This window comes from Rana temporaria, chromosome 8 (assembly GCF_905171775.1).
Source record: "Rana temporaria chromosome 8, aRanTem1.1, whole genome shotgun sequence".
NCBI classification, from domain to species: Eukaryota; Metazoa; Chordata; class Amphibia; order Anura; family Ranidae; genus Rana; species Rana temporaria.
Window position 1 is genome coordinate 189,523,107 of NC_053496.1, and position 12,054 is coordinate 189,535,160.

The following is a 12,054-nucleotide window of genomic DNA, read 5'->3' on the forward strand; positions in this document are numbered from 1 at the left end:
GGTTGCATACAGACTGTCAGCCGGTGACCCCAAAAAGATATACTGGGAGGATTCGCTCTACCATTCAAACTTTCAAGCACTAGGCCTGTGGCAGAGGTCTCATCTTAACATCCGAATTTAATTAGAGCCAAGTCGGTGGCAGAGACTTGTTCCTTCCCAGAAATTCTAAGTGGCACTCTGGCTGCCAGACCTGTGAGAGGGGTCTGTCCAGGGGGCACGTTACCCACTCCAGCTGGGGTGGCGACGAGACGAATACAAATATAGAAGGAAGGCCTGCTTTCTCTATCCACAGCTTGATTCTGCGAAGTTTATTCTTCTTTCACCAACCTATCCTGTCTACCTCAAGTTGACATGTTGGTCGTGTTTGACCAAAGAATAAAGCATTTAAAACGTCAACCAACGGTCTGGACATTATATTACTGCTCTCACCACCATCATCACCCCTAGACACATCACAGAGGCATACCTCTCAACATTTTAAAAGTCCACTGTGGGACAGTTGTTGAGCGAGGGGGGGGGGGGGGGGGGTGGCTAAGCCAAATTTAAGTTGTTGAAGGGGGGGGGGGTGGGGGTTAGGTCGCATGCTGAATTGAAGTTGTTGAGCGAGGGGGGGGGGGGGGGGTTCGCATTAACGTTGTTGACGGGGGGGAGGTGTTACACTGGCCTGCTGCTGTGCTGCCGAGTCTTTCCAGTCCATGCTGCAGTGTACCATCTCCGCCTGTCCTCCACCTCAGAGGTGGCCAGAGTGCAGATGGATGCCGCTGCCATCATCCCCATGGCTCCACGATCCTTCACTCTTCAAAGCCAGAGACCTTGCCTGTAGCTGCATTAGGCCGCCGAGTGGCGGACCGCGGGAGCCGGAGAAGTGGAAAAGGTGGGTGGAGCCAGGGTAACACTGACACAGCCTCGCTCTGGAAGTCTCTGTGTGTGAGGTCACTGCTTGTTAGACGCCAAGCGGGGCGGCCATAGCAACCAGTGATCAGTTAGGGTGGCTGCAACTCTGGCATGTGTCAGGGAACCGCAGCCCAAATGCAGAACACTGCCGCACCTCGCGGGAGAACTTAGGGTATCTGGTGACAAGATGTCACTCACTTGTTCTGGCACTGGGCTGCGGGAATTTAGCTATGATCGCGGGACATACTTCAAATCGCGGGAATATCACGCAGAATCCGGGACGTTTGGGAGGTATGCAGAGGTAACTCAAATACGCTGATCCCAAATCTAACCAGCGGCTCCTCCGGGGGTAGCGCTACATGTGATTGTAGTGTAATATATTACATTCACATATTATTACTTCTATAAGATCTTCTTACCTCCTCGTCTTTGCCAGCAACGACTCCTCTTTACTTCCTTGTGACTCACCTCTCACCTGGAAATTCTTTTTTATACCTGACATCACTTCCTGTCCGTACCTGACATCACTTCCTGCCTATAAAGGTCATAAAGACTTCCTGTGTGGGTCCCATCAGTTTTAGTGAGATCATCACCTTGTGGAGATTATAGGAACAGCGGTTGTCAATCTTTCTTTTTTTCGGTCATCCTCGTAACACATCTTGCTATTGCTATATGGTAGTATTACAGATTGACTTCTTAATTGCGTGAACTTTTTTTGTTTTTCCTTTATTTTTATGTCATGGAAACCTCGCTCTAGCGGCAAAACTTTTACCCTATACAATTATTATTTTTTTTGGGGGGGGGGGGGGGGGTAGCAAATTCGCATGCATATTTTATTTTATTTTGAAAAAACAGCTAAGAATTGTATTTCCTCCCATATACAGTGGAACCTCGGATTGCGAGTAACGAGCGTTTCGCAATACGAGCGCTGTATTTTTTTAAATCGTGAAAAGTGTTGTCTCGCAAAACAAGCACGATTCTGCCCAAAGCGCTGTGTAGTACCGCATTTGGCCTTAGGTGGGGTGGCGCCAGAGCCGAACGTTGACAATCACAGCTGATCGGCGTCGTTCGGAAATGCATGGAAAGGCCGTTTTTGAGGCTCTCCGGCGCCCCCCGCCTCTGCCCACATGCCGCATTGCCTTCCATTGAAGTCAATGCGGAACAATTTTTTTTAGTTTCCATTGACGTTAATGGGGAAACTCGCTTTGATATGCGAGTACTTTGGATTACGAGCATTCTCCAGGAACGGATTATACTCGTAATCCGAGGTTCCACTGTATTTACCCCAATTATTTAAAAAAAATTGGACGATGAAATTTATATCACGTTAGCGCTGTCTTTATGTAATGCAGCGTATTTTTACGTTATGTAACGTATATTATTCACTTCAGGTGGTTCTCATTGGCTTTGCTGGGGCACTGGGAGCCATTGGCTTCCTCTGCTATCAGTGACAAGGGGGCGCTGTTTGTGTCAATGGACACAAAAGTGCCCCCATGGTGGTACTGGACATAGAGGAGAAGCCAGGAGCTCTGGCGGGGGACCCGAAAAGAGGAGGATCAGGGCCAACCTGATCAATTCCATTGCACAGAGCAGGTAAGTATGGAAATGTTTGTTATGAACCACTTCCCGCCGGAAGGGTGCACATGGACTTCCTCCCGTTTCAGTGGATATACCGGGGCGGAGCCTGCACCCACAGGCATGGATGATCTTTTAAGACGTCGATTCTCTACATCATAAGAACAATCACAGTGCACAGGCGAGCCGAGAAAAAGGAATCGGCCGGGGCAGGAAGTTGACCATAGAGATTTCCGAGGAACCGGTGGTCCCTGGTCATCTCTATGACTCTCGGACTTCACGTCCAGCCTGGCAGTTGTAAATACTGTTGTGTACTCGGCTGAGCTCCTGGCAGATGGGTAAATGATTGAGCATCCATCCAAACGCCTGAACTGCCAATGTTTAGAACCTTGAGCTTATCCCTGCTAAGGACCAAGAAAGGGCTGTATGAGGTCACTTGCTGTGTGGACTTGTTGCGCCCGAGGCGCTGATGTCAGAGATCTTATACCCGACCAAGCCATCAAAACCGGATGGTCCATACAACCTATCGCCACTTCAGGGGGCAAGGACCCTTCTCTGGGATGGTGAGGAGACCCCTCAGGAGGTGATTGGTCAAGGGTTAGAGTCTGTCCACATCTACACTTCAATAAATTGAGCAGAATTTGACCATTGTATTCATCTAGGAGGGTGTATTCTGAAGGTGACCATACACCATACAATCTGATTGAACAATCTCTGATTGCATACAGATTGGTGTCAGTGTGTGCAAGCTATTGAGTTATGCGGTGTGGGGGGGGGGGGGCAGTGCTTAAAGTGATCACTCCAAAATGCCAGCTCCAGGATAGCTTGGGGCATCTCAGAAGTACATTCTGTATATGTGGGTGCCATGAGGGGGATGGGACTCTGCATATGTAGGTGCCATGAGGGGGCAGGGACTCTGTATATGTGGGTGCCCTGAGGGGGCAGGGACTCTGTATATGTGGGTGCCATGAGGGGGCAGGGGCTTGGTATATGTGGTTGCCATGAGGGGGCAGGGACTTGGTATATGTGGGTGCCATCGGGGGGCAGGGACTCTGTATATGTGGGTGCCATCGGGGGGCAGGGACTCTGTATATGTGGGTGCCATCAGGGGGCAGGGACTCTGTGTATGTGGGTGCCATCAGGGGGCAGGGACTCTGTATATGTGGGTGCCATCAGGGGGCAGGGACTCTGTGTATGTGGGTGCCATCAGGGGGCAGGGACTCTGTATATGTGGGTGCCATCAGGGGGCAGGGACTCTGTGTATGTGGGTGCCATCAGGGGGCAGGGACTCTGTATATGTGGGTGCCATCAGGGGGCAGGGACTCTGTATATGTGGATGCCATAAGGGGGCAGGGACTCTGGATATGTGGGTGCCATGAGGACAGGGACTCTGGATATGTGGGTGCCATGAGGGGGCAGGGACTCTGGATATGTGGGTACCATGAGGGGGGCGGGACTCTGTATATGTGGGTGCCATCAGTGGGCAGGGACTCTGTATATGTGGGTGCTGTGAGGGGGGCAGGGACTCTGTATATGTGGGTGCCATCAGGGGGCAGGGACTCTGTATATGTGGGTGCCCTCAGGGGGGCAGGGACTCTGTATATGTGGGTGCCATCAGGGGGCAGGGACTCTGTATATGTGGGTGCCATCAGGGGGCAGGGACTCTGTATATGTGGGTGATCAGGGGGCAGGGACTCTGTATATGTGGGTGCCATCAGGGGGCAGGGACTCTGTATATGTGGGTGATCAGGGGGCAGGGACTCTGTATATGTGGGTGATCAGGGGGCAGGGACTCTGTATATGTTTTTTTTTTCCGACAGAATGTTGGCTCAAACTTGTGTTGCATACACACGGTCGCACAAATGTTGTCAAAAATTCCAAACGTCAAGAACGACGAGCCAAGATCAATGAAGTTCATTAGGCAGTTCGGCTCTTCTGCTTGATTCTGAGCATGCGTGTTTGTTTGTGCGTCGGAATTGCATACAGGCGATCAGAATTTCCGACAAGAACTTTTGTTGTCAGAAAATTTGAAAACCAGCCCTCAAATTTTTGTGGTCAGGCCGGCCGGAATTTCCCACCAAAAGCTCACATCGGACATTTGTTGTCGGAAATTTCCGATTGTGTGTACTCGGCATAACTGTGAGGTCAGACAGGGCGCCCCTCCTCCCTCCACAGCCGTCCGACAACGCAGCTAGCAAGAAGACGGCTGCTTTGATGGACGCCCTTTTTTTCCATCTCCAAGTACTTGCCCTCACGAGGAATGCGGGGGGAAGGGAGCTTGACAGATAAAATGTTCCAGGAAAGAGTAGAAGTGCTTGGAGATGAAGAAACGTGCCATCTGTGTAAGTGGACGTCTCCTTGCTGGCTGTGGAGGGAGGAGGGGCGCTCTGTCTGACCTCACAGTGGGACAAAGTACTAGACATGTGCACACTGAAATATTTTGTTTCGGAATTTTGTTTTCAATCCGAAAAATACTTTTATTTAGTTTATAAATTTAGTTACTCCCGAAATTCGTCTTTATTTATTTTGTTTTGTCTGAAAATCCAAATGAATTAATTAGGGTCGAATCTGTCAATTGAAGGCTTATGGTGTCTGTTGAATGTTCTAAGAAGATTCGACGAAGCAGCTTAACTGTACGACGCCCCGATCGTACATTTCCCTATTTCTCTATAATGTCGAATCTTTCCTCTCTATAATGTTGGATCTTTTCTCTCGATGTCGAATCTTCATGTCTCATAATGTCGACTCTTTTCTCTCTATGTCGACACTTTTCTCTCTATGTCGACTCTTTTCTCTCTATGTCGACTCTTTTCTCTCTATGTCGACTCTTTTCTCTCTATGTCGACTCTTTTCTCTCTATGTCGACTCTTTTCTCTCTATGTCGACTCTTTTCTCTCTATGTCGACTCTTTTCTCTCTATGTCGACTCTTTCCTCTCTATGTCGACTATTTCCTCTCTATAATGTCAAATCTTTTCTCTCTATGTCGAATCTTCATGTCTCCATAATGTTGAATGTTTTCTCTCTATATCGAATCTTCATGTCTCTATAATGTCGACTCTTTTCTCTCTAGGTCATCAACTCTTTTCTCTCGATGTCATCAACTCTTTTCTCTCTATGTCAAATCTTTCCTCTCTATAATGTCAAATCTTTTCTCTCGATGTCATCAAATCTTTTCTCTCGATGTCATCAACTCTTTTCTCTCTATGTCAAATCTTTCCTCTCTATAATGTCAAATCTTTTCTCTCTATGTCGAATCTTTCCTCTCTATAATGTTGAATCTTTTCTCTCTATGTCGACTCTTTCCTCTCTATGTCGAATCTTTTCTCTCTATAATATCAAATCTTTTCTCTCTATATCGAATCTTCATGTCTCTATAATGTTGAATCTTTTCTCTCTATGTCGAATCTTTTCTCTCTATGTCGAATCTTTCCTCTCTATGTCGAATCTTTTCTCTCTATGTCGACTCTTTCCTCTCTATGTCGAATTTTCATGTCTCTATAATGTCGACTCTTTCCTCTCTATGTCGACTGTTTCCTCTCTATAATGTCAAATCTTTTCTCTCTATGTCGAATCTTCATGTCTCTATAATGTTGAATCTTTTCTCTCTATGTTGACTCTTTTCTCTCTATGTCGAATCTTTTCTCTCCATGTCGACTCTTTTCTCTCTATTTCGACTCTTTTCTCTCTATGTTGAATCTTTCCTCTCTATGTCGAATCTTTTCTCTCTATGTCGAATCTTTTCTCTCTATTTCGACTCTTTCCTCTCTATGTTGACTCTTCATGTCTCTATAATGTCGACTCTTTTCTCTCTAGGTCATCAAATCTTTCCTCTCTATAATGTCAAATCTTTCCTCTCTATAATGTCAAATCTTTTCTCTCTATGTCGAATCTTCATGTCTTTATAATGTTGAATCTTTTCTCTCTATGTCGAATAATCTCGGACTAATAGAGTTTAGGTTAGGCACATTCAAACGCAGATTCAATAGACACAGATCGCTATTGTCACCGTCATGTCGAATCTTCTATCTATATCGAACTGTTGTCGCAACAAAATGAAAATAAAGCATTTTTTATGTCGGATCTTTCGGATTCTGTGCGTTCATTATCGTTTGTTAAAACGAACGCAAAAATTCAGACGAAAACGAATGCACATGTCTACAGAGTACTACGGTACATGTCCCCCACGAGGCACACAACACATTAATAACAACAGAAGTGAGACTTCTTCCTGACCAATGAGATGTAATTTTTGGTGAAAATCCTTCTTGTAGACCAAACGTAACAACAACGGCCTCTCCTCTTAGAGAATCAACAAACCAACGAGAACACAGATGTGAATAATGAACTTGGATGAGGACTTAGGCCAAGGAAGTGGCTTGTGGGATTTCCCACACTCTGGACAGGAATATGGCTTCTCCCCAGGCGTGTTGAGATTCTGGTCCTTACCCACTGGGAAGCTGTGTTGGGCCAATCATCTTAAGGCCGGGGTATTCCCTGCCCACAAGGGGGGCATGGAATGGGGTGTGGGAATGCCTTGGCTGCAGATTATTGGCTCAGTACAGTGACAGCTTCCTGGGGGGAAGGGGGCCTCACATGGGATTGAAGTGGGACCCAAACAAGTCCAAGCTCATCCCTACTACCCAGTGTGTGATCTTCCATATACTATTACAATTGAACCTCGGATTAGGAGCATAATCCATTCCAGGAGAATTCTCGTAATCCAAAGTACTCGCATATCAAAGCAAGTTTCCCCATTGAAGTCAATGGAAAACGAAAATAATTTGTTCCGCATTGACTTCAATGGCATGCAATAACGCATGTGGCCAGAGGTGGGGGGCTCCAGAGAGCCTCGGATAGGCCAGAGGACAGCTCAACTGACCTTGGGAACTCTCGGAAAGGCTCCGAAACACCCGGGAACTGAGTATTTCTGAACGGTTTCGCTCTGGCGCCCCCACACCTCAGGCTAAATGCGGTATCTTTTAAAATGCTCGTTAACCACGTTACTCGTAAATCGAAGTTCAACTGTATATATAGTATTACACCCCCCATAACTGAGTCTTCTCCATCCCCCATAACTGAGGTCCTCCATTCCCCATAACTGAGTCTTCTCCATCCCCCATAACTAAGGTCCTCCATCTCCCATAACTGAGCTCCTCCATCCCCCATAACTGAGCTCCTCCATTCCCCATAACTGAGCTCCTCCATCCCCATAACTGAGTCTTCTCCATCCTCCATCCCCTATAACTGAGTCTTCTCCATCCTCCATAACTGAGCTCCTTTATCCCCATAACTGAGCTCCTCCATCTCCCATAACTAAGCTCCTCCATCCCCCATAACTGAGCTCCTCCATCCCCCATAACTAAGCTCCTCCATCCCCCATACCTGAGCTCCTCCATCCCCCATAACGGAGCTCCTTCATTCCCCATAACTGAGCTCCTCCATCCCCCATAACTGAGCTCCTCCATCCCCATAACTGAGCTCCTCCATCCCCCATAACGGAGCTCCTTCATTCCCCATAACTGAGCTCCTCCATCCCCCATAACTGAGCTCCTCCATCCCCATAACTGAGCTCCTCCATCCCCCATAACCGAGCTCCTCCATTCCCCATAACTGAGCTCCTCCATCCCTCATAACCAAGCTCCTCCATCCCTCATAACCAAGCTCCTCCATCCCCCATAACCAAGCTCCTCCATCCCCCATAACCGAGCTCCTCCATCTCCCATAACTGAGCTCCTCCAGCCCCCTTTTTAGCTTTGTTGTTTTCTCCTACATCACTAAGTGATCCCAAACACACAGGATTGATATTGGTGGGGCGCTGTACTATGCAGCACACTGAACGGTTTTTGGTGGATCGGTTGCGTTTATTAGTAGCACTTTTTTTTATAGTTTTTCCTTGTGGGGGGCGGGGGGGGGGGGGGGTTAGTTTGGCTTTAGTATAGAGATGGAGCATCAAGATGGCCACTAGATGGAGCCAATTATCATAGGAAATCACTGTATGACATAAAATATGGCTATCATTGTCATGGCCGGGCCAATGAAATAGACCTCTAAGTCTCTAAACCACAAAATGTACTCAGCCAATGAGAGTTAATGACTCAATTTTTATTTTAAAAAGCCTAGAGGACCGCCTTTTAGGTGGTGGGGTTAACGCGTTTCGTCCTGGAAGACGACTTGAGAAAACAGACCTCTTGCAAGAGTTTATACCACATGTACTCAGCCAATGAGAGGGAATGACTCCATTTTTATTTTTATCCTGCTATTAATGGCCAACACGGTACAACACTTCATCCATGTCTTTGGTGATCTCTGATCTCCTTATGAAGTGTTTCTTCCATGATGAAGATCAGCCATGGAGTATATCTGAGGTGTATACCAGGGTGTGCTTCTTCCCCACATGTCCAGCAACATTCATATACAAGACATTTCCCGCACTCACTAATACACCTCGAGGGGTTGTGTGGGATCCCTGATGTACAGGAAGACAGGACTTCAGTGATGAACATTTCCCTCACTCAGGACAGGAATACGGCTTCTCCCCCGTGTGAGATCTCTGATGTGACAAAAGATGTGACTTCTGTGTATAACATTTCCCGCAATCAGGACAGGAATACGGCTTCTCCCCCGTGTGTATTCTCTGATGTCTGGAAAGATCAGACTTCTGTGCAAAACGTTTCCCACACTCAGGACAGGAATACGGCTTCTCCCCCGTGTGAGATCTCTGATGTCTGTAGAGATGGGCCTTCTGTGAAAAACATCTCCCGCACTTAAGACAGGAATATGGCCTTTTCCCTATGTGAGACCTCTGATGTGTGACAAATTCTGAGTTTCGTTCAAAACTTTTCCCGCACTTAGTACACGAATACGGCTTTTCGCCTGTGTGTAATCTATGATGTTTGTAAAGACTGAACTTCATTGAAAAACTTTTTCCACACTCAGAACAGGAATACGGCTTCTCCTTTGTGTGCAATCTCTGATGTCTGCAAACATCGGACTTGTGTGAAAAACATTTCCCGCACTTGGGACAGGAGTACGGCTTTTCCCCTGTGTGAGACCTCTGATGTAAAATAAGTTCTGATTTTTGTATAAAACATTTCCCACACTCAGTACACAAAAGTGGCTTCTCCCCCGTGTGCAATCTCTGATGCTTGCAAAGATAGGACTTCTGTGAAAAACATTTCCCACACTCAGAGCAGGAATATGGCTTCTCTCCCGTGTGTATTCTCTGATGCAAGGAGAGATTGGACTTCTTTGAATAACATTTCCCGCATTCAGGACAGGAATACGGCTTCTCCCCCGTGTGAGACCTCAGATGCATGGAGAAATGGGACTTCTTTGAAAAATCTTTCCCGCACTCAGGGCAGGAATACGGCTTCTCCCCCGTGTGAGATCTCTGATGTACTGAAAGACTAGTCTCCTGTGAAAAACATTTTCCACACTCGGCGCATGTAAATGTCTTCTCCCCATGGTGAGATCTCTGATGTCTGACGAGTACTGATTTCTGCATGTAACATTTTCCGCACTGAGAACAGGAATACGGCTTCTCACCCGTGTGAGATCTTTTATGCTCATTAAGTTTGAATCTAGAATGGAAACACTTCCCGCACTCAAGACAGGGGAATCTCTTATCTGTTGGAAGGACGGCACCGTCCCGCACAGTCTGAGGTTCCTCAGGGTAAGAGGAATACGATGGTCCATCTACACTGTGTAGTGCCGGATGGACATTGGAGGTAGCCGGGTTTTCTCCTGGACTATTTCGCTTATGAGAGTTCCAATGTCGGATAAGAACTGATTTATGTGCAAAACATTTCCCACACTCAGAACAGGAAAAAGGCTTCTCCCCCGTGTGAATTCTCCGATGTGTTAAAAGATGGGACTTCTGTGTAAAACATTTCCCACACTCAGGACAGGAGAACGGCTTCTCCCCTGTGTGTGTTCGTCTATGCTTCTTAAGATTGCTTTTCCAATTGAAACACTTTCCACACTCAGGACAAGGAAACCCCTTATCTGATGAAAGGATGGCACCGTCCCGCACAGTCTGAGGTTCCTCAGGATAAGAGGAATACGATGGTCCGGCACCGTCCCGCACAGTCTGAGGTTCCTCAGGATAAGAGGAATACGATGGTCCAGCACCTTCCCGCACAGTCTGAGGTTCCTCAGGATAAGAGGAATACGATGGTCTGGCACCGTCCCGCACAGTCTGAGGTTCCTCAGGATAAGAGGAATACGATGGTCCGGCACCGTCCCGCACAGTCTGAGGTTCCTCAAAATAAGAGGAATACGATGGTCTGGCACCGTCCCACACAGTCTGAGGTTCCTCAGGATAAGAGGAATACGATGGTCCGGCACCGTCCCGCACAGTCTGAGGTTCCTCAGGATAAGAGGAATACGATGGTCCATCTACACTGTGTGGTGCGGGATGGACATTTGAGGTAGTCGGGTTTTCTCCTGGACCATACTGTGTGATGTCCTCATCTTCTACTTTACAGTCTGGAGACAAAGTGAGACAATCCTCTGAGGTTTTCCTCATCTCCCGTCCATCTACTAAAATAGAAATACAATGATTATTACTAGACATCAGCTGATTGGTTCCCCTAAACCAGGAATCCGCCCACATCAGGCAGCTTTGTCTCTGAGGATCTTACAATACCCCCCTCAAGATATCTTGCCCCCACCCCAAAGCAGCCTGTCCCCACGTTGGAAGATTATCCGAGAGAAATACAGGAATACAGGACGGGGAACACAGCTCAGGAAAGTGACCAGGGGATTACAGGCTGATATCACCCAGTCCCCGCCCTACTCTGGACCAATCAGTGAGCAGTATGGGTGGAGGAATGGATTTAGTGTTAATGACCCACCTGTGCTGATCTCTGTAGGAGTGTCCTCCTCTATAAATGTCCCCGTTATTCCATCCTCCTCCATAGACTGCTGATCATCCCTCACATACGTCTCTTCTTCTTCTGATTTCACCTCAAATTCTATATCGATTGGATCTCCACTCTAAACCAAGAGAATGAGAGAAAATATCATCTGTAAGATATAAACTTACATACAAAATCCACACATCGTATCCACCAGTCCATGATGCTCCGTCCCACCGACCTTGTAACAGTGGGGGATGGTGTGACCTTCCTGTGTGGAATCCCGGGAATACAGAGGACGGGGACATCTCTCTGGGGGGTTCCTGGTATTAGGTGGCTCCATCATATCCTTGTGTCCTTCTGAAAACTCCTCCATCACTCCATACTCCTCATCCTCCTCTTTATACTCTTCTTTAATATCAATATTATCATCCCCGAGGTTTCCACTCTGAATATAGAATAAAAATGACATCAATGGTAACAATGCAGATAATGTACAGATCCTAATGATACTATCAGTGATTGTTCCTCATCTACCTGATGATGGTGGGGGATGGTGTGACCTTCCTGTGTGGAATCCCGGGAATACAGAGGACGGGGACATCTCTCTGGTGGGTTCCCATTACTGGATCCATCTGTAGGAAACACACACACTGACTGAATACATTGTTTCTATGTGTTTATCAGATGATGGGGGATCTAGGTGGAGCCTCCGTACTGCTCTCT

At 47.1% G+C, this 12,054-nt stretch overlaps 1 protein-coding gene across 1 annotated transcript; it reads right to left on the bottom strand.

The window, feature by feature from the left end:
- Positions 1–8,953: 8,953 nt before the first annotated feature.
- LOC120909761 (zinc finger protein 300-like) lies at positions 8,954–10,133 on the bottom strand. Its single transcript, XM_040321488.1, has one exon. It carries the CDS (start codon positions 9,972–9,974, stop codon positions 8,979–8,981), a length of 996 nt encoding a protein of 331 aa, XP_040177422.1. The 5' UTR covers positions 9,975–10,133; the 3' UTR covers positions 8,954–8,978.
- Between the last annotated feature and the right edge of the window lie 1,921 nt (positions 10,134–12,054).

Bases quoted from the DNA above. Each gene is read 5' to 3' on its own strand.
- LOC120909761 (XM_040321488.1), bottom strand. From the start codon at position 9,974: ATGCAGAAATCAGTACTCGTCAGACATCAGAGATCTCACCATGGGGAG.